The sequence below is a fragment of the Lithobates pipiens genome, unplaced genomic scaffold, assembly GCF_037356315.1.
Source record: "Lithobates pipiens isolate NorthernLeopardFrog02 unplaced genomic scaffold, aLitPip1_a1.2 Scaffold_16, whole genome shotgun sequence".
Lineage (NCBI taxonomy): Eukaryota > Metazoa > Chordata > Amphibia > Anura > Ranidae > Lithobates > Lithobates pipiens.
Window position 1 is genome coordinate 233,926,672 of NW_027507748.1, and position 23,909 is coordinate 233,950,580.

The window sequence follows — 23,909 nt, forward strand, 5'->3', positions numbered from 1 at the left end:
TGCAAACAAAAAATTTTCAGTCAGTATCATGCTGCAAACAAAGTTCTGTCACTGATAAGGTTTAACTTAGAATCTCAGGATTAAATGCAATCTGTGGTTAGGGTGTTTTGTTTTTTGTTTTTAGAGAAATCGTTTTTTTTTATTTTAGTTTTTTTAAGCATTTCATTTTTTTATAAGAACCTTTTGAAGTATAGAAAATCATTTGTAGAATTCATTTAGATTGGCTGTTTGACTTTTACTGGAGTGATGAAGGTTGTGTGAAGTCTTAAGCCGACCACAGATGGATCAAATCTCAGCTGGTTCAGCAGGCTTATTGTACCCAAGTGAAAACTTGAGTGAACACAATAACACTTGGGTGAACACAACAGCTCTGCTGGAGGGATTCGCCCATTAAGGGCTCTTTCACACGGGGTGGATCCGTGCTGATCTGCCCAATGGACATCCGCTTGCTCAGCAGGGATCGCTCTGTCGATTCCCACTGAGCAGGAAGATGACAGGTCTGTCTCTGCACACTGCGCAGGGACAGACCTGTCAGAGCGCCGCTCTCCCCTATGGGAGATTGAATGACGACAGACCGCAGAGTCCGTCGTCATCCAATCCGATGACGGATGGAAAAGTAGGTCTTTCCTCTGTCACACTTTTTTGGATCGCAGCGGGTCGGATGTCAGCGGACATGTCACCGCTGACATCTGACGCTCCATAGACCTCTATGGAGCATCCATTCAGGTCCGCCTTAAAAACTGACAGTCAGACCTGAATGGATCGGTCATGTGAAAGAGGCCTAACACTGAATGTGTTGATGGGGGAATCGAGTATCTTTCCTGCAAAAGGTTGCGGAAAAGAAAATTTAATAATCTATGGCTTGCCCTACCCCTCATTTAAAATTACCTGTGCTGAAAAAGAAAGGTTTTGAAGGGAGGTTCTGACATACATATTTCTATTCTTAAGAAATAATTTGCATTTCTCTATCCATAACTATTTAGATCTGAATCAGCCCTGTTATTTGGATTTAGGGGGGAGATGACACATGCCCTGTTTTTAATATAAAGCTATTGTAAAAGAAATTGGAAGGCTGCCTTTACTGGCCTCTGGCCTAAAAAATTTGATTAACTAAATCAAAATAGGGTAGCGATAGCAGCTTCCATGTTTCTCTAATGACATGTGGCTTGAAGAAATCAGTGACATATTTAAAGGTTTTCTGCTATACTGACTAAATAAATGAGATGAGAATACCTTGGATGCCCTGGCAATCCTTGCTTCACAGTGCTGAGCCCTGCAGGAGTCCATGTTCTACTATGAAATGCTTTTGAAGCCAATTTTATCTACCAGTGTAATGTTTGTTTTATTACATAGTGGTATAAAATTCACTCAGAATTATTTATTGATTATTGTTGGTGAATATGTATGTGGATTTTACATAATCAGACGGGAGTCACAGCCACGTCATGCTCTTATTATATGTTTACCTGTAGGTACAAGTAAACAAGGCAAACTGTACTACCACTTTAAAGTGAACCTGTGTCTAGATAATGCATACTAGTATTTTAATATTTTGAAAAAGAGTAAAACTTCCTTAAAACAAGCCTTCATTCATCTATGTATCTTTAAGCATTATAGTGAAATTAATTTTCAAAATTGACAATGCAGGCTGTAAAATCTTAGCTTTTTTCTATAATAACATAATCTTGGCAGCTTGCCATTCCTCTAATATAAACATATATAAATATAAATCAGCGGGTATTTTCTGTTAATAGTTGACTCAAACCCAATTTAAAAATTTGTGTTGTGATCTATCAGAGGTTATAGCTTCACATTAAAAACAGATAGAGAGGCTTGTTAGAAATCTCTTTTACTGCTTGATAACAATATGTACATGTTAAAGCTGAACAGTACTCAGCTCAGCTCCAGCGATTCGGCGTCTCTGAGCTACCCCGCCCGGCTGCTGACATCTTCAGGCAGCCAGCTTCCAGGTCTCGGTTGTCCGGAGGCACAGCAGTGCTCATCTGAGTATAGTATGATTTGTAAAGTTCATCATTTAATGCAATTTTAAAAATGACAACTCACAAGAAGTAAAATGTATAAAGGCATGTCGCATGGGTTGGCCTCTCTGTACCATCCCATCCCGGTAGCTGGCAGGTTAGGGCGCTGGTGGAGGCTCATCCACTCTGGTGGTTTCCTGGGCTCCAAGTGTATCCGAGAGTCATGTCCTTCTCTGAACAAAGAAAGAGCACGCATGTTGAAGAGGATGCGGCTCTCAGATTCACTCGGAGCCCTGAAAACCACCAGAGCGGACAAGCCCCCACCAGCCCCCCAACCCACCAGGTACCAGGACCGGGAGGCCAACCCATGTACATGCCTTTATACATTTTCCTTCTTGTGAATTGCCTTTTTGTAATTGCATTAAATGATGAACTTTACTAATCATACTACATTCAGATGAGTGCTGCTATGTCTTTCTGCTTTCTTATTCACAGAGCTACTTTCTCCCTGTCAGCTGGCTGCACACACTGAGGGTAGAATCAGCAAAGACATTTTAACCCTTTACTATTGAACTCTATACTGATTTTTCCCCCATATATCATTTCTAATCTTTATTGATTTATGGTTTACTTTTTTATGTCCATTTTTTTTTCCAAATCCTGGTTTGTCACAAGGACAGAAAATGAGGTGAAATCTTCTGAACAGGGGCACAGGCATGAAAACATTACAGGGGTGTAAACCCTTCTCTATGCTATCTATTCAAAATATAAAAATACTTTTTTTTTTGTAACCCAGGGACTGCCTGTATCCACAAAGGCATCCAAATTCTCTTGGGTGCTGGAAATACAGGCTGTAGTAAAGACCTTTTTAAAGGACTAGACAATATAGGAGTTACAGGAAAATGTTTTTTGTTGAAGGCTTTAAAGTAACATTTCTACAAATGCAAAACCTAATTAATATCTTGCACATTTTAGGCATCTTTATAATTACTCTGTGATACAATTGTTTATGAGCAAAAACGTACAAACGATATCTCCCATACTGATATCTTCCTCAAAGAATCCTCAAATGCAACTATCAACAGATTACCTCTCACCTCTTAGGTAGTCTCCAGGAGAAAAAAGGGTAAATTTTATCAACAGAGACAAAGATGGTAACAAACACATGACTGAGGTTCCAAAACCTCCCCACTTAAAAATTAAAGAACGTTTTGACTGGAGGTTTTTTAACAGCTTATCCTTGGTATAAGCTTCATGTTGAAATACAAGTGTGATTTTGTGTACATGAAATTGATGTTCCTTCCGGTGTGTTATTAGAAACTCTAAAGAAATCCTTGTTAATTTCCCTTGGGAATTGTAGGAGAGGGAAGCAGAGAATGGAAGCTTTTAATATTAGTTCATGACTATTATCGAGTGGTCTAAAAATAGGTGTCGTTTGAGGAATACTAACCCTTGTGCAACAAGCATATTAATTCAGGCTCTCTCTACCATGTAGTTAACTCACTCAGTTCCAAACTGAGAATGTGCTGGCACATAACCCGAAAATATACCATGATGTAAGAAAAAAAAATGGATAAAAGCATAATTCATTGTATCAATGTGTTTATAGATGTATCTTTTTATACAGATCCACTAATACAACAAATTAGGAGGATAAGTCAACGTTTAAGTGCCCACAAGGCTTATTTTATGCTTGTTTTAGTTTAAGTGCATATTCTAAACAAATTATCTCTCGGTTCCACTATGCCATTTGTAAGAAATGTTTCCAGTGATGTTTGCTTTGTGAAAGATGAAGAGATGTATTATTTCTTTTATTACCAGTTGGATTGTCTGCAAAGGTTCAAACACTGGCAGATCCAAGAGGCCTCACTACAAGGACATATCTATTATTTTTGGGAAATAGTAAATATTAATGCAGAGCACAAAAGATCAGCCATGGCTTGAGGGAAAAAACTCAGTAAGGAGAGAGAGAATGAAAACTCTAGATGTATTCCTGCAATTTAATTACATGGTTGGCTGTTTCAAAATGAAATTTGTTGGTGATGGGATATGGAGTCAGACAGCTTCCTTCAAGAAGGTGGTGGGGGGAAGTCTATGGAGGGCCAAGTAAAACGTTGTATGAAAGGGGTTGCTGATGCAAGAGTGCACGATCAGAGGGAATAAGCAGTGCAGGGTAGAATATACCACTTATGAAAAGCTTGGTATTACAGTATTATACCATATTATCCGGTATAAAGTGGCAGGGTTTTCTTGTATTTATTTCACAATTCTTTATTGAACTAGTGTCCTGTATTAGGTCACATTATTAATACACAGGTAGATCTCTTGTGCATAAAGATAAGTGAAAGCTGTCTGTTACATATACATAGTTACATAGTAGGTGAGGTTGAAAAAAGGCACAAGTCCATCAAGTCCAACCTATGTGTCTGTCCTTTTCATATTTAACTCATTGCTAAACTCTTCACAAAAATGTTCCAGATATGGGAGAATGGGTTATAGGCTGTTCTTACTCCAAAATTGAAATGACTCCAAAAATGAATGGTAGTTCTCATTAATACCAGATTACCAGATATGTGCACTTTATTCATTTCTTTTTCATTTATTATGGCCATAAATAGTTATAACAATTATTTGGGCTTTAGGACTATTTCAAACCTAAATGTGTCTTTAGAATGTGAGTGCTACATTATAGTTCATAGTTAGTTAGGTTGAATAAAGACACCAGTCCATCCTGAGTGAGTGTCTACAATTGTCCCTATCCCTGTACATTGCACACTCACATCGGTCCCTACCCTCAAGCAGCCCAGAATCCAAGGTCCCCATTCATATACTAGGGCCAATTTTGGACAGAAGCCAATTAACCTACCTGCATGTCTTTGGATTGTGGGAGGAAACCAGAGTACCCGGAGAAAACCCACACAGGCACAGGGAGAACATGCAAACTCCAGGCAGGCAGTGTCATGGTTGGGATTTGAACCAGTGACCCTTCTCACTGCTAGGTGAGAGTGCTAACCACTACACCACTGTGCTGCCACATTCTTCTTAACCAAACAACCTAATGTATGTATCCAGTGTCTGTATAGGTGATATGGGAGACACTTTCCAGTGAAAATAACCAGATCAGTATGACATGTGTATGAAATCACAGGTGATAGCACTTTGCTGAAATCATTGGATAAACTGAAATACATTTTATTTTCTGGCGTTGAACTGCTTTGGTGTTCAGTACATGTGGTTTGCAGAGATATGTAGGTTAACTATCTAGCTTGCAGGGAGAGCTCTAGCACTCTGTGAACCACAACAGTAGTAATTTATCTCCTATCAAATGGTTTGCTCTGAGATTTAAATCAGATAAACCAAGCCTCAGAGCATGCTATGTCTGCTGTGCTTTCTCTTTTGCTAACCTATAGTGCTAAGGAAATTCTTGTTCTGTATCTTTGTAAATCTAGAATTGTTTGCATTTATTTTAACCTCTTGACGACCGTATAACTCATGCTGGGGTTTAGCATGTGCGGGCCTTGACACCTACACACCACACATATGCATCCATATCAAGCAAGGTTTCTGAGCCGAGAGCCTTCATTCAGAACAGTGATTTAGGCAGGCTATACATGGTTCAAATTACCGCTAAACTGGCTGAGATTTGGCATCGGGGGCTTGTCTCCCTTTGGTGAAACCTGTCTGATCCTGGTGAATGAGTATGGGCATGATGTGAATTAATCTGCGGGCTATAGTTTTGGTGTATATTTTCAGATCTTGATTTAGTAGTGAAATTGGGCGGAAATTTTGGGGGACAGTCGGTTCTTTCCCTGGTTTAGGTATAGTTATCACAAATGCTTTTAAGTATTCTTTATTAAAAGTAGAAGAGGAGGCAACGTTGTTAAAAAGTTCAGTCAAATGGGGGACTAGAATTGGAGCAAATTGTTTAAAGTATTCTCCAGTGAGTCCGTCTGGGCCTGGAGATTTGCCATTTGGCAGTGTTTTAATAGTATCCAAAATTTCTTGTTCGGAGAATGGGGCGTTGAGTTCGGTCAATTGTTCGGCAGTCAATGTGGGGAGGTCTAGATTTTGAAGGAAATTGTCAATATTGGTTTGCGAAGGTTGTGGGGTAGAGGGGTCTTGTGCAAGGTTATACAGGTCGCTATAGTAGGAACTAAAGACGTCAGCAATGTCCTGGGGGTCGCTAAGGTTAGTTTTGGTATGGGGGTGAGTCAGATGGGTAATTTTGGTCTTAAGACGTCTTCCCTTTATGCGTTGCGTTAGTTTCTTGCCTGCCTTTTTAGAGGTTGAGTACGTGGTTGCTCTCACTTTCCTTAGGAGGTGTTCATAAGAGTGGAGCAAAAAGGTCCTAAGTTCCTGACGTACGGTCAATAATTGGTCTGTCAATATGTAGCTAGGGTCGGATTTATGTTTCAGTTCCAATGCAGTAATTTGGGCTGTTAATTCATCAAAACGTTGCGTCCTCTTTTTTTTGTGGAGGGAACCCAATTTTATGAGTATCCCTCTCACGTATGCTTTATGGGCACTCCACACCACACCTGGGTCAGACACGGTGCCCTTGTTGATCTGGAAGTAATCAGTGATATGGGTCGAGATTTTTGATGTGTATTGATCATTTTGGAGGAGGTAGTTGTTGGCTCTCCATAAGTGAGCAGTGGGGGTGGAATGGGAAGTAGCAATAGAAATAGAGATAGGGGCGTGGTCTGACCAAGTCGTGGTGTGGATTGCGGAATTAACAATTTTTTGCAAGGTCCACTTATCAGATAAGAATAGATCTATTCTCGAGTAAGAACGGTGTCTGGCGGAGAAAAATGTAAAGTCCCGTTCAGAGCCATGATGGCAGCGCCAGATATCGTAAAGGTCTTGGTTGGAAATGAAGTCTCTTAGAGGTGACCCGAGCCTAGTAGCAGTAGACGTGGAATCCATGAGTGGATCTGGAGTCAAGTTAAAGTCACCGCACATTATGAATTGGTGTTTTTGGGTAGGTTTTGCGATTCGGAGTACCTTGTGGAGGAATCTCAGCTGGTGGGAATTAGGGGCGTAAACATTAAGGAGCGTATAGGTTGTTCGATTGATGTTACAGGTGAGGATGAGGTATCTGCCCTCTGGGTCCAATGTGGCATTTAGAAGTTGGAAGTCAACAGTGTGTTTGACAGCAATCATAACTCTTCTAGATTTGGTGGTATGAGTGGCATGGAAGACATGGGGGAATAGGTGGTTTTTACAGAGTGGGGTATCCACTGGCAGTAGGTGGGTCTCTTGTACGCAAATGATGTTACTATGGAGGTCAGAGGCAGTTCTCCACAGTGAGTGGCGCTTGGCCGGATGGTTTAAACCGTTGGCATTAAGAGACACAATGGTGAGGGACATCATGTGTAGGAGATGGTGAACAAGTAGTGGAATAGTATAGTGGAAGCACTCACGGTTAGGTGAACTCTGCACTGATCGAAAGCTGTAAGGGTCCAGGCACAAAAGTTGACAGCCCAATGAGATGGAAGTTCAAGTGTTCTCTCAGCTGTGGATAGAGCAATGCTGTGCAGGTTAAATACAAAATAAAACAGAGAAAAAGGCAGAGAGTAAAATGTGGTGATACTAGTAGGTCACAGTGGTACAATTCTTTCTCTGTTTTCTAGACGTCTCGGGGTTGGTGGATTTGTATGAACTTGCGATGGAGTTAATAAAAAAGAAAACTAAAAAGATGAAAAGAAAACTGATTGGAGGGGTGCAAGTAGCACTAACCAAAGCCTCCAAATAAGGGTTGAACAGTTCGGATATCCAGGAGACGAAAGGTGAAGTGTCGGTGGATCAAAGCTCCCGGGAGCTAAAAGAACGTGAATCGTAAAATCATAAAGTGGCCGATTAGTAGATGGTGAGGCGGCATTAGGATTTGGTAAAGTCAAGGTTTCTATTGGGCCCAGGTTGAGCTCTTTGATGGTTGGCCGAGGTGGGGGGTTCAGTCATGACACCCCAGGAGTGGAGGAGATTAAGACCCTTGTCAAGCGCACCGATAACATGCGTGTGACCATTTTTGGCAATGAGGAGTGTGGCTGGGTAGCGCCATTTGTAGGGGATTTTGTGGTTTTGTAGCGACTTAGTGATTGGGTTGAGATGCCTTCTCATTTGTAAGGTATATTTGGAGAGATCCGGAAACAATTGGATTCCTATATACGGAGACGGTAAAGGAGATTTTTCTTTCATGCCTAGTAGTACTCTTTCTTTCACGTGGTAGAAATGGATCCGCATGAGCACGTCTCTAGGGACCGAGGCTGCTAAGTGGGGTGGTTTGGCAATTCTGTGAATGCGGTCAATGATCAAGTCGCGTGGGGGTATGTCTGGTAATATAACCCGGATAAACTCTTTGGCGTAGCGTGGTAGATCAGTAGGGGGGACATTTTCGGGGACCCTTTGCATTTTGAGATTGTTCCTGCGAGACCTGTCCTCGAGGTCGGCCAGCTTGGCTTTTATCCAGGATTGTTCTTCTTTTAGGTCCTCACAGTTATCAATTATGTCATTGACTGTAGTGGAGCAGTTAGCCATTGCTGTTTCTGTTTTAGTCACTCAAGGAGTGTAGGTCAGACGTTATTTTAGAGAACATTGAGGAGAGATCAGTCATTAATGAAGACTGGAGGGATAGGAGCATCTCCTTTAGAGTCGTGTCCAGCACTGGCTGGCCTGCTGTGGGAAAGGCAGCCATGTAGGATTGCAGGGCCTGTCCAGAAAACAAGGGAGCTGAAGCCTGGGGCTCGATTTGGGGGTGGGGAGGCCGCTGCGGTGGCATGTCTAGCCGCACTTTGGCTTTGGCCGGGCTGTCCAGTAAGGAATCGGGTGCCTGATCAAGGGGGGGTGAGGAGGGGGTACCTGTGTCCACGGTGTCTATCTCTGGAGCGTCCGGAAGATCTGTATATGCCGTGCTTCGTGCAGTCCGTTCTGCGCCATTTTGACTAGGCGCGGGACGCTCTGCGGCTTGTATGCAAACTCAGTGAGTTTCTGAGGTTTGCGATCGGTGAGTCTCTTCCGAGATGAGCTCATCATTTTCTCCGGTCGTTACTGAGTGGGATAACCGCGGATGGGTCTTCGATGTCGGCCTGTGTTGTGAGGTAATAGCTCCCGGCTGACGAGCTGAGGAATTAGGCGTCCATCTTCGTTCCCGGCTAGCCACGCCCTCAACTGGCTGAGATTTGAACTGTGTAAGGTGGGCTGAATGTACCAAGTTAATCTATTGATCAACTTGGGTACACCAAGCATGCCGAGTTTTACTTGTGATTATCGCTAGCTAGCAATAATCATTGTCTTCTCCTGGCGGCCCAGCAATGGCCCAGCAGGAGGGATTCCCCTATCAACAATGTCTGTATTGATGGGGTTATTGAGCGAATTTCGCTCTCTGTATGGCCGGCCTTAGCATGTGGATTTTTTTTCCAAGGTCACTTGTTTTAGGCCTGAATTATCTGAACTGTGTAAAGTGAACCATTTATTTTAAAGGCCATATATTGACCAAAGAAGTTGTCAGTATTTGCATAATGGAGTACTCGAGGCCTGGGGATACCTAGATGCATTGAAGCTAAAGTAATCATCTGAGCAGGTTGCTGACAGCATTATAGATCTCTTGAAAACTTGTGATACACACCATACATCTAAAATATTTCATATCCAATCATACTTCATATGTGACCAGTATATCAACTCTAAAAACATTTATTGTGACATCACCAATATTTAAATTAACCAATGTTAGCCATAAAGTGCTCCTTTTGTCAATATGTCTGTGAAGATAAACTGAGTGTACATTGTTAAAGTGGTTGCAAAGGCAGAAGTTTTTTTTTTATCTTAATGCATTCTATGCATTAACCACTTCAGCCCCAGAAGAATTTACCCCCTTCCTGACCAGAGCACTTTTTGGCACTGCGTCGCTTTAACTGACAATTGCGCAGTTATGCGACGTGGCTCCCAAACAAAATTGACATCCTTTTGTTCCCACAAATAGAGCTTTTTTTTGGTGGTATTTGATCACCCCTGCAGTTTTTATTTTTTGCCCTATAAACAAAAAAATGCGACAATTTTGAAAAAAATTGCATTCTTTTTTACTTTTTGCTATAATAAATATCCCCCAAAAATATATTAAAAATTTTTTTTTTTCCTCGGTTTAGACTGATACGTATTCTTCTACATATTTTTGGTAAAGAAATCGCAATAATCGATTATTGATTGGTTTGTGCAAAAGTTAAAGCATTTACAAAATAGGGATAGTTTTATGGCATTTTTATTAATATATATTTTTTTTAAATGGCAGCGATCAGCGATTTTTATCGTGATTGCGACATCATGGCGGACACATCAGACATTTTTGACACGTTTTTGGGACAATACAAATGCACTGATTCCTGTGTAAATGACACTGGCAGTGAAGGGGATTAACCACTAGGTGGCAGTGCAGGGGTTAAGTGTTTCCTAGGGGCGTGTTGCTAACTGTGGGGGGTGTGGCTGTGTTTTACACATCACTGATCTCTGCTCCAATCACAGAGATCAGTGTCACTGTTGCTAGGCAGAACAGGGAGATGCTTGTTTGCTTTAGCATCTCCCCATATTTCCTCTCCGTGATTGTGGGTATCCCTGCAGCGATCGAGTCCATGGGACCCGTGACCGGACTCACCGAGCTTCCCACGAGCGTGCCCCCAGCGGCACGCGTGCCCCCGTTGCCTCTTAAAGGGCAACGTACAGGTACGTGATTCTGCCTGTACGTGCCCTTCTGCCGATGTATATCGGCATGAGGCGGTCGGGAAGTGGTTAAGATAAAAAAAAAACTTCTGTGTGTAGCAGCCCCCCAGCACTGAATGGACATATGGAGCTGAAGCTCTACTCGGGTACCCCCATAGCAAGCTGCTGACTGTGGGGGCACTCGACAGGAGGGAGGGCCAGGAGCAGCGAAGATGCACGCGAGAAGAGGAGGATCCAGGCTGCTCTGTGCAAAAGCAACTGCACAGAGGAGGTAAGTATATCATGTTTGTTATTTAAAAAAAAATAAAACAAGACTTTACAATCACTTCGAGTAATTCCCCACCCACTGAAATTGCAGCAGTATAGGACTAAATACTGTGTGATCAAAAAACATGGATCACTGCTGTCATTGTTTTTGGATGTAAAACATTAATGATCTCCTAATCCCAGTATGTTGCCAAAGTGTGGGCAAAAACCTCTTTAGGTCGGGTTCACACTGGTGTGCTGCATTTTTGCTTTCTGAAAGCGCACCAAAATTACGGCATGCAGCATCTCTGGTGCACTTTCAGAAAACGTTGCAAAAATGTGTGACCTAATAGTGTACTCCCTGACAAATACATAAGCATCGTTGTGTCTCTGAATGACAGATATCCTGTCCCCTATATTTATATTAGCTCTCTTTAAATACATTTTTTTAAGAACATTTTATTTTGCATTGTCCAGTGTTCAGTCTACCAAACACAGTAGATAAACCCTTATGACAACATTTATAATAGATCTGAATCTGTACCTCACTTGTTTTTGATTTTCTGCATGCACAAGAACCATAGGAACTGTGAGATAGGGAGATCATCAACCAAATGCCCAGGATAGGCATCACTGTATATTAAAGAGGAAGTAAACCCTGATGAGTTTACTTCCTCTTTCATTCCCTGCAAAGGCAAAGCATAATGGACTACTATGCATCGCCATTATGTGTCACTTACCTGACTTACCTGACACAGGAGCCAGCGAAGTCGACGCTGTCCCCTGTAGTCCATCTTATTGGTGGGGTCTCGCAGCTCCACCGCTGTCATTCGGCGAAGCCGCAATGACGTCACTCCCGCACATGCGCACGGGAGCCGACACGCGCGGCAGCTCCGTTGCTGAGAATGCCGCGCTCAGTGCGCCGTAGACAGCGGTGCCTGTTTTCGGGCAAATATCTCCTAAACCATATAGGTTTAGGAGATATTGCTTGGACCTACAGGTAAGCCTTAATCTAGGCTTACCTGTGGGTCAAAGTGGTTTGTAAGGGTTTACAACCACTTTAACAGTCTGTTTGTTAAAAAAGAAATAAAGGTATTAGAAATCTTAGGGTTTGGATTGATACTTGGGAACCATGTATGGGCAGGCTGAATGTACCAAGATATGCTGGTTCCTGACTGCTGGATAAGGTGTGTGAATACTTTCTCATCCCACTGCACACTCTATTTCCTCTGGCTCGCTCAGATGCTGCTGCAGGACATAAGAGCTAGAAGGAAGAACCACAGCATGCTGTGTGGGGAGAGCAGATGTTTACACATTTGAAGTGTCAAATACTTGCAGAGGCTGCAGCAAAGTAACAGTATTTGCAGATATGGGAAACTGATACGCAAGTATAAATGCTCTTTGTTTACAGGCTGGAGTTAGATTACAAGTGACCCTAAAGTGACATGGTAACTTAAAGTAATGTGGCCAAAATTATATCTAAACTCAAGAATAAAACATGTATGTATCGCAATTGTCATTTCTTAGATGCTATGGCTACATTTGTTTTCTTTTATTGTCAGGCTTTTTATGCTTTATTTTCATCTAGTGATCTTATCAATAACATGTATCTTGTTCTAGGGTGACAGCGCTCACTGTACTGTATCTGTGGATGAGCAGCATTGCCATTCTAGGACAGGAATTGTTGACTACAGAACACTTCCCTTCTTTATCATATAACGGAAGGTGTGCTGTAGTCAACAAAGAAAATTCACTCATAACTATTAGTCTTTGTATATATGTAAATACATATTAACCTACGCTCACACATAAGACTTCATGCTCAGCCATAATCAGGAGTCATATTGCCCATCTCTCACCTGATATTGCATATTGCTTTTATATGCAATATTGCATATAAAGAAGTAAGCACCTGGTGATATAGTGTACAGTCATAATAATCTTAACCTTCTGTACCAAGTCCAGTCGGGAGGGACAAAGGCACCTCCACTGCACAGAAACCAAAATGTGAGTGGAGCGCACGTCACTGACACTTGATTATTATGATTGCAACTATATCACCAGGCATTACAAGAGATCTCAGTCCTTTGCATACAATATCAGGTGACAGGCAATATGACTCCTGATCATGGTTGAGCATGGAGTCTTATTTGTGAGCTCAGGTAATATTTATTTACACAAATACAACTCGAGCTTGTTTGATTTTCTACAATTTCTTGACAAAGATCTGGTGTTTGACCTTTGGGTTGGGTATGCCTCTTTTCTGATCCGTCTCCTCCCTTTCAGTTAGTGGGAGTAACTGGTGAAAAGTCCCTATATATAGATGGTGAGTTCAGATTAGTGCTGTTCTGAGAAAGGGGGGATGTCCCATAAAATGTGTCAGCTAATCGTTTGACATACTTTGAACCAGTAGTGTCGTATCATGTGCCAGATCCTTTCATTTTGTGGTTTATGTACAACGCTGATACAACATTTGGCTCTTGCGAGTACAGTGCCTTGAAAAAGTATTCATACCCATTGAAATTTTCCACATTTTGTCATGTTACAACTAAAAATGTAAATATATTTTGTTGGAATTTTATGTGATAAACCATCACAAAGTGCCACAGAATTGTGAAGTGGAAGGAAAATGATAAATAGTTTTAACATTTTTTTACAAATAAATTTGTGAAAGTGTGGCAGGCATTTGTATTTGTATGCCTCCTTTTACCCTGATACCCCTAACTAAAATCTAGTGGAACCAGCTGTCTTCAGAAGTCATCTAATTAGTAAGTAGAGTCCACCTGTGTGTCATTTAATCTCAGTATCTCATGATGAAGGCCAAGGAACACACCAAACAGGTCAGGAATAAAGTTGTGGAGAAGTTTAAAGCAGAGTTAGGTTATAAAAAAAATATCCCAAGCTTTGAATATCTCACAGAGCACTGTTCAATCCATCATCCAAAAATGGATAGAGCATGGCACATTCAAATCTACCAAGACATGTCCATCTACCTAAACTGACAAGCCAGGCAAGGGGAGTATTAATCAGAGAAGCAGCTCCTCCATGGTAACTCTGGAGGAGCTGCAGAGATCCAAAGCTCAGGTAGGAGAATCTGTCCACAGAGCAACTATTAGTGGTGCACTCCACAAATCTGGCCTTTATGGAAGAGTGGCAAGAAGAAAGCCATTGTCAAAGCAAAGCCTTAAGAAGTTCCGTTTGCTGTGGGACATAGCAAACATGTGTTAGAAGGTGCTCTGGTCAGATGAGACCTAAATTTAACTTTTTTGGCCTAAAAGCAAAACGCTATGTGTGGTGCAAAACTAACACTGCACATCACCCTGAACACAACATCCTCACTGTGAAACATTGTGGTGGCAGCATCATGTTGTTCGGATGCTTTTCTTCAGCAGGGATAGGGAAGCTGGTCAGAGTTGATGGGGAGATGGATGGAGCCAAATACAGGGCAATATTAGAAGAAAACCTGTTAAAGTTTGCAAAAGACTTGAGACTGGGGCAGAGGTTCACCTTCCAGTAGGACAATGACCCTAAACATACAGCCAGAGTTACAATGGAATGGTTTAGATCAAAGCATATACATGTGTTAGAATGGCCCAGTCAAAGTCCAGACCTAAGGCCCCTTTCACACTGGGGCGGTTTTCAGGCGTTACAGCGCTAAAAATAGCGCCAGTGTAGCGCTTGAAAAAAACCGGCCCCTTTCACTCCAGTGTGAAAGCCAGAGGGCTTTCACACTGGAGCGGTGCGCTGGCAGCACGGTGAAAAAAGTCCTGCTAGCCGCATCTTTGGAGCGGTAAAGGAGCGGTGTATTCACCGCTCCTAAACCGCTCCTACCCATTGAAATCAATGGGACAGCGCGGCAATACCGCCGGCAAAGCGCCGCTGCAGGCGCTTTGCAGGCGCTTTGCAGGCGGTTTTAACCCTTTTTTTTTTTTTAAAACCACCCCGCTAGCGCCCACAGACTGCCGCTAAAATGACGGTAAAGCGCCGCTAAAAATAGCGGCGTTTTACCGCCGACGGCCGCACCACCCCAGTGGGAAAGGGGCCTAAATGCAATTGAGAATCTGTGGCAAGACTTAAAAGAAATGCTGTACAGATGCTCTTCATCCAATCTGACAGAGCTTGAGCTATTTTGCAAAGAAGAATGGGCAAAAATGTCACTCTCTAGATAAATGGGCAAAAATGTCACTCTCTAGAAAAATGGGCAAAAATGTCACTCTCTAGAAGAATGGGCAAAAATTTCACTCTCTAGAAGAATGGGCAAAAATTTCACTCTCTAGATGCACTCTCTAAATGTCACTCTCTAGAGACATCCCAAATAAGACTTGCATCTGTAATTGCAGCGAAAGGTGGTTCTACAAAGTATTGACTCGGGTCTGAATACAAATGCACGCCACAATTTTCACATACTTATTTGTAAAACATTTTGAAAACCATTTATCATTTTCCCTCCACTTCACAAGCACTTTGTATTGGTATATCCCATAATATTCCTAATAAAATACATTTACATTTTTAGTTGTAACATGAAAAAAATTGGGAAATTTCAAGGGGTATAAATACTTTTTCAAGGCACTGTATGTACTCTTGTTACCTCTCAATAAAGTGTTTTTGATAATGTATTAAGCGTTTGCACCTTATTTGTTTGTAGAACTCACAAGTTGAAAAAAGGTGACTTAACAGCTTTTCACTTGCAGCACACTTGTATTTGGAATAGTTGAGGGATTTGATACGCTTTACTAGCATATCATTAAAGTTCTAAAATATGTGCGTAGGCTTTTATTGCTATCTGTGTCTTTGTATTGTGGTCAACCAATTTGTAAAGGAATAGAATAATAAGGGGATAGTAATAAAAAGCATAATGGACTGGGGAAAAAAATAAATAAAAGGCTGTTTTTATTTCTGTTTCCCTGAAAAATGTTTACAAATGGTGTTAGGCTTTCATTTTGTTTTATATTTAGGATATACCGTCCATTTACGCAGCTTTACATATATATATTGTACATCCACATAAGTCCCTGTTTTTATGGAGCTTACAATCTAAAGTTCCTAACTAACATTCATACATACACATACTAAGGCCAATTTAGGCATGAGCCAATTAACCTAACAGCATGTCTTTGGAGTGTGGGAGGAAAAACGTGGTACCCGTAGAAAAAGTAAAACAAAAATATATACTTATTAAAGCATCTCTAAGTTCAATATATTTATTTTACATTTTATTTATTAACCATATTAACCTCCTTCATTATTGAAAGAGTTAATGCATGTACCCACAATATTAAATAAAGTTTCTCTCCCAATTTTATTTTTTTAAATGCACGGTGGGATGCCTTCTTTTTTTTTTTTTTGTTAAGATGAGAAAAGAAACCTAATAATCACAGCTGCTGTACAGAAATAATATAAAGAGAGCAGAGATTTGTTGGAATAATCTTTCAGGGTTTTATAATCTCACAGCTTGGACATTAATTACAGCTGCTTTTTGAAAAGCAGATTTGTTCTTCCTTTTGTAAAGCTTAACATGAAGTGTGAACAGCTTGCACAGGATTAACAATATGAGAGGAAAGAGAAAGCCCACTTAATGTATGCATTGTATGCCACCTTTCCTGCATTGGTAGAGGCTCCCCCAGTTCCTTCCATTTTCTAAGACTGGTGTTTGGTAGTGGGAGAGTTTTCAGTATATTTCATAGTCTCTCAGTGTACAAATAAGTGACTGAACTAAAATCCTTTCATTCAGTTACTATATCCACTAAATATTCAGCAACAAAAAGCTAGAGATTTCTTTATAACTATGATCAGGGTCAACTTTGCAAATTAGAAAAAAACACTGTCATTGCCCAGGATCTCAAGAAGCTTCCTGCTGTATATGCATATGTTTATCATGATGGATTGTGTGTATTTAGGTAGATAGTGTACAGACGATACAGTGTGTTTGTATATATGTTTATATACACTATACTGTCAGAGGTATTGGGACGCCTGCCTTTACACACACATGAACTTTAACGGCATCTCAGTCTTAGTCCTTGGTGTTCAATATTGAGTTGGCCCACCCTTTGGAACTATAACAGCTTCAACTCTTTTGGGAAGGCTGTCCACAAGGTTAATGAGTGTGTCGATGGGAATGTTTGACCCTTCTTCCAGAAGCACATTTATGAGGTCAGATACTGATGTTGGGTGAGAAGGCCTGGCTCACAGTCTGCACTCTAATTCATCCCAAATGTGTTCTATTGGGTTGGAGTCAGGAATCTGTGCAGGCCAGTCAAGTTCCTCCACCCCACTCACTCATCCATGTCTTTATGGATCTTGCTTTGTGCAATTATGCGCAGTCATGTTGGAACAGGAAGGGGCCATCCCCAAACTGTTCCCACAAGGTTGTGAGCATGAAATTTTCCAAAATGTCTTGGTATGATGATGCCTTAAGAGTTCCCTTCACTGGAACTAAGGGGCCAGGCCCAACCCCTGAAGAACAACCCCACACCATAATCCCCCCTCCATCAAGTGATTTGGACCAGTGCACAAAGCAAGGTCCATAAAGACATGGATGAGCGAGTTTGGGGTGGAGAAACTTGACTGGGTCAGCCAAAAAATGGGGAAAAAGAACAAAGAATACTGGGGTTGATTTACTAAAACTGGAGAGAGCAGAATCTGATGCAGCTGTGCATGGTGGCCAATCAACTTCTAACTTAAGCTTGTTTATTAAGCTTTGACAATAAAAAACTGGAAGCTGATTGGTTTCTATGCAGAACTGCACCAGATTTTGTACTTTCTGGTTTTAGTAAATAAACCCCACTGATTTGAAATAAAGTAAACACATGGAAACACACCCTCTATCTATAAACACACCCTCTAAATAAAAAAAATGCCATATTTTGCCTAAAGAGCTTAATTAAATTAAGAGTTTACACTTTGGGAAAATTTCACAGAGAAATCAGTTTTACCATTATTAAATTATTGCACTCATTCCCAGCAATGCTATAGTAGAGTAGCAGTATTTGCCAGAAACACACACAGTGTAATGATTCTCTATATTTCATGAGTCACTTTTTTACCCTCACAAAAATTTAATCTTTTTTTTTGTCAAAACACGCATGATTTTTTTTAAGTCCATTAGTCTGGAAATGTATTTCCTTATTCTGGATTAAAACAATAGCAAATTTTGTAAAGAGAAGCCTTAATTTGTAAACAAGCATAGCATTTAGCACACTGCATCTGAAATGAATAGTCCTAGGGCTAAGACTAAAGTCACTCCATTTTTGTTGCATTTAGTATAATTCAATGCACACTAAACAAACTTGTGTTGACATGCTTTTTAAATGCATTGGGTTGCATTGATGTGCATTTTTTAACAGCAGGAGCTAAATGCTTATGTTTAATTGTAACATGTTCTGTCTTCAACCAGCACACCATGTTGGTGTGAACCAGGACACGAAAATAAGGCGATTTGTTTTGTTTATACATTGGGACTACATTGAGTAATGCAGTGCAATGCAAATGGTGTGGCGGCCCAGCAGCCTATTTGGACTTCTATGCATTCCTCAAAATAAAGCAACTTTTTGGAACACTGCATGTACTTAGAATCTGCCAACTTTCCTGCCTGGTAATGTTGCAAAAAAGTAGAAACAGAGATGCACTCACTGTAGTAAATATTCTAAGTAGTTGATTTCCACAGACGCCTTGTTCCTGGCTTAGTTCACACCCGCTAACGCGTTTCAACCTGATTGGGCTCAGTCCTCTATAATTAAGTGCAATTGGGGTGAAACGCTTCAGAGGAGGACATGAGTAGTTAAACAGTGCTTTACAGTTTCTTTTAGGAATTTGCCTGCCTGTTAACACTCAGTTTGTCCCTGTATGCTCTTGCTTTTGCATAAGGTGGCAAGCTTGTTACTTGAGTTGATGCTAGTGATTATAGTAAGGTCCACCAGTGTTACCATTAATGCATACATACTTCAAAAACATTGTGAGCCCAGGAAGCATGGATAGCTCATTGTTCACGTATCTTGGACTGTCTGTATTTGCCAAGTTATTCCTCATGCTATTCAATAGAGCCATAAACAACAATATTACTTAGAATTTAGAAAGCCTGAAGCCCCGTACACACTATCAGATTTTCTGCTAAATTTTTCCTTCAGATTTACCAAAACCATATAATAGGAGGTCAAACCTTAGGAGTTTCAATTTGTTTGCAACCAGGCAGGCCCTTCTACTACATGGTTTTGGTAAATCTGAAGGCAAAAATCAACAGAAAATCTGATAGTGTGTATGGGGCTTTAATGAGCATTTAAAGCCCCTCTATTATTTTGTAATTTTTTATGGATTTCCTCTGATAGTGGATACAATTGTAGTTTACTGGTACTACAGATTTGCAGAAATGTTTGCTTGATGACGTGTATTGTAAACATTTTTTTTTTTTTCAGGACAGAGTCTGTGGCAGAAAAGATGCTGACTAATTGGTTTGCTTTCCTTCTACACAAATTTCTTAAGGTACAATGATCAGCATGACTTTTTTTTCTATTTATTGTGTTACATACATCTAGAAGTAGCCTAGTCAAAATGCTAATGCTCAGTTCAAAATAACATTTAGCCATGCTTAGGATAATTTGAACCCTGCTTACCTGGGGTTTCTTGCTAGTATTATCAGTTCACAACATGTATATCGCACTGCTCATAAAGACAGTACCCCTTATAAGTAAGAATGGGGTGATACTGGAAAAAATACAGCCAATCAACATGTCAGGATAGTTATCCTTATTTTTACAGTAAGGGTCTGCAATTATCAGAATTTTATTCTTGAAAATGGTTGTCAAAAGACTGAAAAAGAATGCCTTAGGCTGGTGTTAATGTTTTTTTTTCATTTAACCTTTTGTGTTCTAAATGAATGTTTTATTTTTTGCCAGTGATTAAAACAACTAATTTCAGTTAAGGCTTGTATCAACACCATAGTTTGTAACATAAATTCACTAAATCAAAAATGGATGTGTTTGTGTGATCATGGCCAAAATGTGTAATTGTGACATAAGAAATAAAAAAAAGATGGCTGCCTATGCAGCTCTGCGTGAGTCATGGAATTAGAAGCTGTTTATTACCAAAGCCAAAATGTGGCATTTGGAGAGGAATTTGTAATAAAACGTAAAATGTGTGTAGCACAACTGTTATGCTGCCACAGATGGGAGTGTTTCACATGAATGCAGAATATTAAATAATAAAAAACGTGACCTGACTTTATCAAACAGCATGTGTAGATTTCTTATCGGATACTTGTGCGTTTTTTTTGTAGTATTTAACCATTAGTTGGAAGAAATACACAAGTCTGTTTGCAAAAACAGATATGTTGGAGGTCTATATTTATGAACCATTTTGCTGTAAAGCTTTTGTACATTTTGCTACACTTCTGCGTTTTCAAAGCCCACGTGTATAACAAGTAGGTAAAGATGGAGGGGTTGCTCTCATCTTTTCTTTACCATTAAAACACCCATCAATTATGTAGAGTAACAGATTTTTTTAGCCAGTGTACTAGCCCCTATTGCAAGTAGTAATATACTGTGTTTTGGAGTACATTAGTGTCCTATTTAAAAATAGGATTATGCATAGGAAAGATGTAGTTAACCTTTAAAAAAATGAAAAGAAATGCTCAGTACTAACATCAAGTTAACCTTAGATACATTTCTGTGAATGGTTCCTAAATTATTAAGATAAAATCTTTATGTATCTTACAGAATTAAACTGAAGGATAACTGAAATCCTAGCAGTGATTTCTTCCATGACTTTGAACACCACTTTTACTTAGTGTCTTAGAAGAAATTTACAAATAGTGATACATTTCATAAAATGCATTCCACTAATGATGTAACTGAGTGGATGTTAAAGTTCATTATCCACTAGTGTGTAGAAAATTTGTAAAGATGTTTTGCATCTTTCACTAATTTAGCAAAGGTCAGGAATGCAAGATGAAAAGCCAAAGCTCAAAGGTGGAAAGCAAGCTTCTCATAAAGGTAGTCAGACAGTGAAATGTTAAATATATAGTGTATGTGAACTCAAAATCTTTTTTTCAATATGTTTGCCACTATGGCTCACTATATACAGTTTTCTTATGCAAATAGTTTTTTGTGTGAATTTGTTGGCACGTTTCTTGCCTGAAGACTTTGCTATGAAGAGAACTTCCTCTTGCAGATTGACAGCACTAGAGCCTAGAACACATGGGCCGAATGTCAGGTGACATCGGCCAGTTCAATAAAAAACCTCCGACATTCAGCCCATGTGTATGGCAGCCAGTCCTACAGAAGCCAGCTTCTGTTGGATGTGCATGCTGGAAAACCAGCAGCTGACCGGAGTATTCTGGCGAGGGGGCTATCCCCCTGTCAGAACACAACAGATAAGCAGGGTGAGATCGCTGTACTGACATTGGATCATTAGTACAGTGGCTCTGACTGGAGTTGTCAGCTTTGATATGTTTAACGTACACATGCAGACCGTTCATTTCATCAATTCAGTAACGTTTTTTCAAATCAAAGACGAATACATTTTACATCAGTTTACATCAGTTTCTCATCATTTGCTCAGACTGTTTGTCCATTTACATCAGTGTATTTGTCCATTCTGTTTTCTTCAGAGAACAAGAATAGGGCTTTGATCTTTTAAAAAAAACTGATGTTGATGGATGCGAATGTAAACCGATGTAAAAGGATGATCATCCGTTTACATCCCTTTTTCCATAGAGTTGCATCCATTGATGTCCATTTTTCATCCGTCAACATATGAATGAAAAACTGATAAACTGTCCGCATGTGTGAAAGGGACCATAGTGTGTATAAGGCCCCTTTCACACAGGACGGATCAGTAATGATCCGCCCCGTGATGATCCGCTTGCTCAGCGGGGATCGCTCCATTGTCCCCGCTGAGCCGGCGGATAGCAGGACGGTCCCGGCACACTGTCAGCTCTCCGCTCTCCTCTATGGGGGATTGGATGAGCACGCACCGTCTGTCCGCGTTCATCCAATCCGCTCTGCAGATGGATAGAAAAATAGGATTTTCCTCCGTCTGCAGAATCGGACAATTGCGGAGGCGGACGATATCGGGTGTTTGCGGATGTTCATCCGCAGACACCCGCTATCCCATAGGAATGCATGTATGTCTATATTTCATCCGCAAACGGATTGATGAAATACAGACATAATGTCCGCATGTGTGAAAGGGGCCTTATGCCCCGTACACACGATCCGAAAATCGTACGGAAAATACCGCTTTTGAAGCGATCGTACGATAATCGGATCGTTAGTACAGAGCTTTCGAGCGCCGATTAGGACAGTTCATCCGATATTATTCTATCGGACATGCACGGAAATTTTTTTCGTACGATGCCAGATCGTACGATTTTTGTTTAATCAGTACAGCTATCGTTTGAAAATGCAATACAAATGCATTACAACACATGACATCACTTCCGAATTTTTTTTCTGTCGTGCGGGAATTTTCGTGACTTTAGTAAACTCATCAGATTCGATCTTAGATTAGCATGCAATAAAAAAGGGACGATCATTCGTCCGATAATCTCATCGTGTGTATGGGGCATTAGGCTTAAGCCACTGCCTAACAATTAGCAGCAGCATTGTTAGCCTGCTGTGCACCCACCTGGTAGGCATGGCCTTTCTTATCAGGTCTGCCTTGTTAGGTACACCTGTCAGTTTTTCCAGTCGACCTGTTTCGAAGCTCCATGGAGGTCTGTGGTCATGCGGATGAAAACTGACTTGTGTCAATTTATCTCTGTATCTGTCTAGGTTCCGTTTTTTTCTTTTCTTTTCCAAAATAAATTTGCACCAAAACAGTTTACTTAACAAAATTGTGAGGCATGGTGCCAAACATACTGGAAAATATGTTTACATGCACTTTACAGCCTTAACCATGCCCCTTTAGTAATTTCATATTAGCTGACCAGTTAACCTGGGAAGATGGCAGATCATATGCAGCTCAAGATGTGACCCAAATTTGTGTGAATCCTGGTTTGGGTAAAACAATCTGCTCATAAAGGGGTTACTACAGATTTATTTTTCTTCTTTGTCACCCTGATCAAGGATTGCAATTTGTGACTTCATAGTGATATTTATAAGTTGCTTATCCTGAGAAGAAATAGCAACTGTTTTTTTTTCTTTCTGTAAATGATCTTTTCCACTTTGCTAATGGAAGCTATAACTAATTTTGATTGAAGCACCTGACGTTAATTACTCTCTTCATATCTTTATCCTAGTCTATCTAAGATATCTTTATTGTAGCCCCATACTTTTTCCATCAATGACCTTGATTGCGTTTGCACTTTGTTAAATAAATGTGTATGTTATGACTGTATTTATTTATTATTATAGCTTAGATAAAGACTTCATTATAGGATCAAATTATGAAGAAATTCCCTTAGGGTTCAAAAACGTTTTTTGTCACAGCTGTAAATTGTAAAACTTGTCAGATGATTTCTTTTTAATGTGTTACTTAAATTTGGGTCCTATTTATAATGAGGATATACTTCTATAACTCAAGAAAAATAAAAAATAAAGATGTTTCATTTAATCAACAGCTCCGTAATCAATCATCCAAACATAAAATATGTACATTGCAGCTGCCCTGTGTTCATGTTTCTGGTTCATATATTTTGCCAATAATAGGATCTGTAAATTGTATTTATAGGAGTGTGCTGGGGAGCCCCTATTCATGTTGCACTGTGCAATCAAGCAACAGATGGAGAAAGGACCTATTGATTCTATCACTGGAGAAGCTCGCTACTCGCTTAGTGAAGATAAACTGATTCGACAACAAATCGAATACAAAACACTGGTAACTATAAGCAGACACCCCAAACCAATTCAGGGATCAATACAATACAGTTAGGTGCAATGTCTTTGCATGTACTATACGGTACAGTGGCTTAAATTTAGATTATTAGACACTTGCTACATATATAATGTTGAGGTTAATCTTCTTAATACATAA

The 23,909-nt window shown here is 40.2% G+C and overlaps 1 protein-coding gene across 2 annotated transcripts in view; it reads left to right on the forward strand.

Moving 5' to 3' along the window:
* PLXNA2 (plexin A2) overlaps positions 1–23,909 on the forward strand; it is a 469,574-nt gene that overhangs the window by 403,692 nt on the left and 41,973 nt on the right. For both annotated transcript variants that reach the window (XR_013274456.1, XM_077481163.1), the window contains exons 23-24: positions 19,352–19,418; positions 23,607–23,753. Coding sequence is in view for 1 of the 2 variants with exons in the window: in XM_077481163.1 (XP_077337289.1) it covers positions 19,352–19,418; positions 23,607–23,753 (214 nt within the window). In the remaining variant the exon portion in view is untranslated. The remainder of the gene's footprint in view (positions 1–19,351; positions 19,419–23,606; positions 23,754–23,909) is intronic.